The sequence below is a fragment of the Trypanosoma rangeli genome (genome assembly GCF_003719475.1).
Source record: "Trypanosoma rangeli strain AM80 chromosome Unknown Tra_15.4_contig_00658, whole genome shotgun sequence".
Taxonomy (NCBI): Eukaryota; Euglenozoa; class Kinetoplastea; order Trypanosomatida; family Trypanosomatidae; genus Trypanosoma; species Trypanosoma rangeli.
The window spans coordinates 5,012-5,709 of NW_021706407.1; the positions used below are offsets into that span (position 1 = coordinate 5,012).

At 47.4% G+C, this 698-nt stretch overlaps 1 protein-coding gene across 1 annotated transcript, besides 3 other annotated features; it reads right to left on the reverse strand.

Moving 5' to 3' along the window:
* Nucleotides 1–26: a microsatellite.
* Nucleotides 27–229: 203 nt separating this feature from the next.
* Nucleotides 230–544, reverse strand: TraAM80_09711 (uncharacterized protein; the record flags this gene model as incomplete). Its single annotated transcript, XM_029386379.1, has 1 exon — nucleotides 230–544. One exon carries the CDS (start codon nucleotides 542–544, stop codon nucleotides 230–232), a length of 315 nt encoding a protein of 104 aa, XP_029233759.1.
* A 77-nt stretch (nucleotides 545–621) lies between these two features.
* Nucleotides 622–636: a microsatellite.
* Nucleotides 637–688: a microsatellite.
* Nucleotides 689–698: the final 10 nt, after the last annotated feature.

The window sequence follows — 698 nt, forward strand, 5'->3', positions numbered from 1 at the left end:
CACACACACACACACACACACACACAGAGGTGGTGCATGTGCACGAGGGCGAGACGGGAAGAATAAAGACGGCAATGACTCCCACTATCTTCCTTTCTCGCTGCGCCTCTTTTAAGGGCCAAACTACGAGTATCCACTAATAACACAGACGAAAGTGGAGGGGACAAGCAGCCACCATTCACGAAAAGAAAACGCGTATCCTACGTCGTCCGCTCTTTCCACTATATCCCTACATCAGAGCTTTCAGCCTGTGAAGTTGCTCCAGGGAGCACCCGGTCCATTTTGGGTCGGTGACGTCCACATCGTTGTTGTTAATCATTTGCTTGTATTTGGCCTCATTCCTGCGGGCGATGGGATCACGCCAGTACGGGTATCCCGCCCACCAGCCGTGCTTACGCTCCGTTTCCTCCGAGCAGTGCCCCATGTTCTTCCAAAGAAACATCATGCTGAGAATCCCAACCGTCGTATGGAGTGGGTACTCCTGTGTGAACAACTTCAACTGAAAGACCGGCAAACGGTCGCACTTCCACCGGGTGTAGACCATTGTTAACTATACTGTCACGCACCAAATGGTTTGCCTTCTCGTTTCAGATGTGTACCTCTTGTTGTTTTTGTTGTTGCACTACAACAAAACAAAAAAATAATAATAAAAGAACGCAACAACAACAATAACAAAAATAATACATAAATAGTTTAAA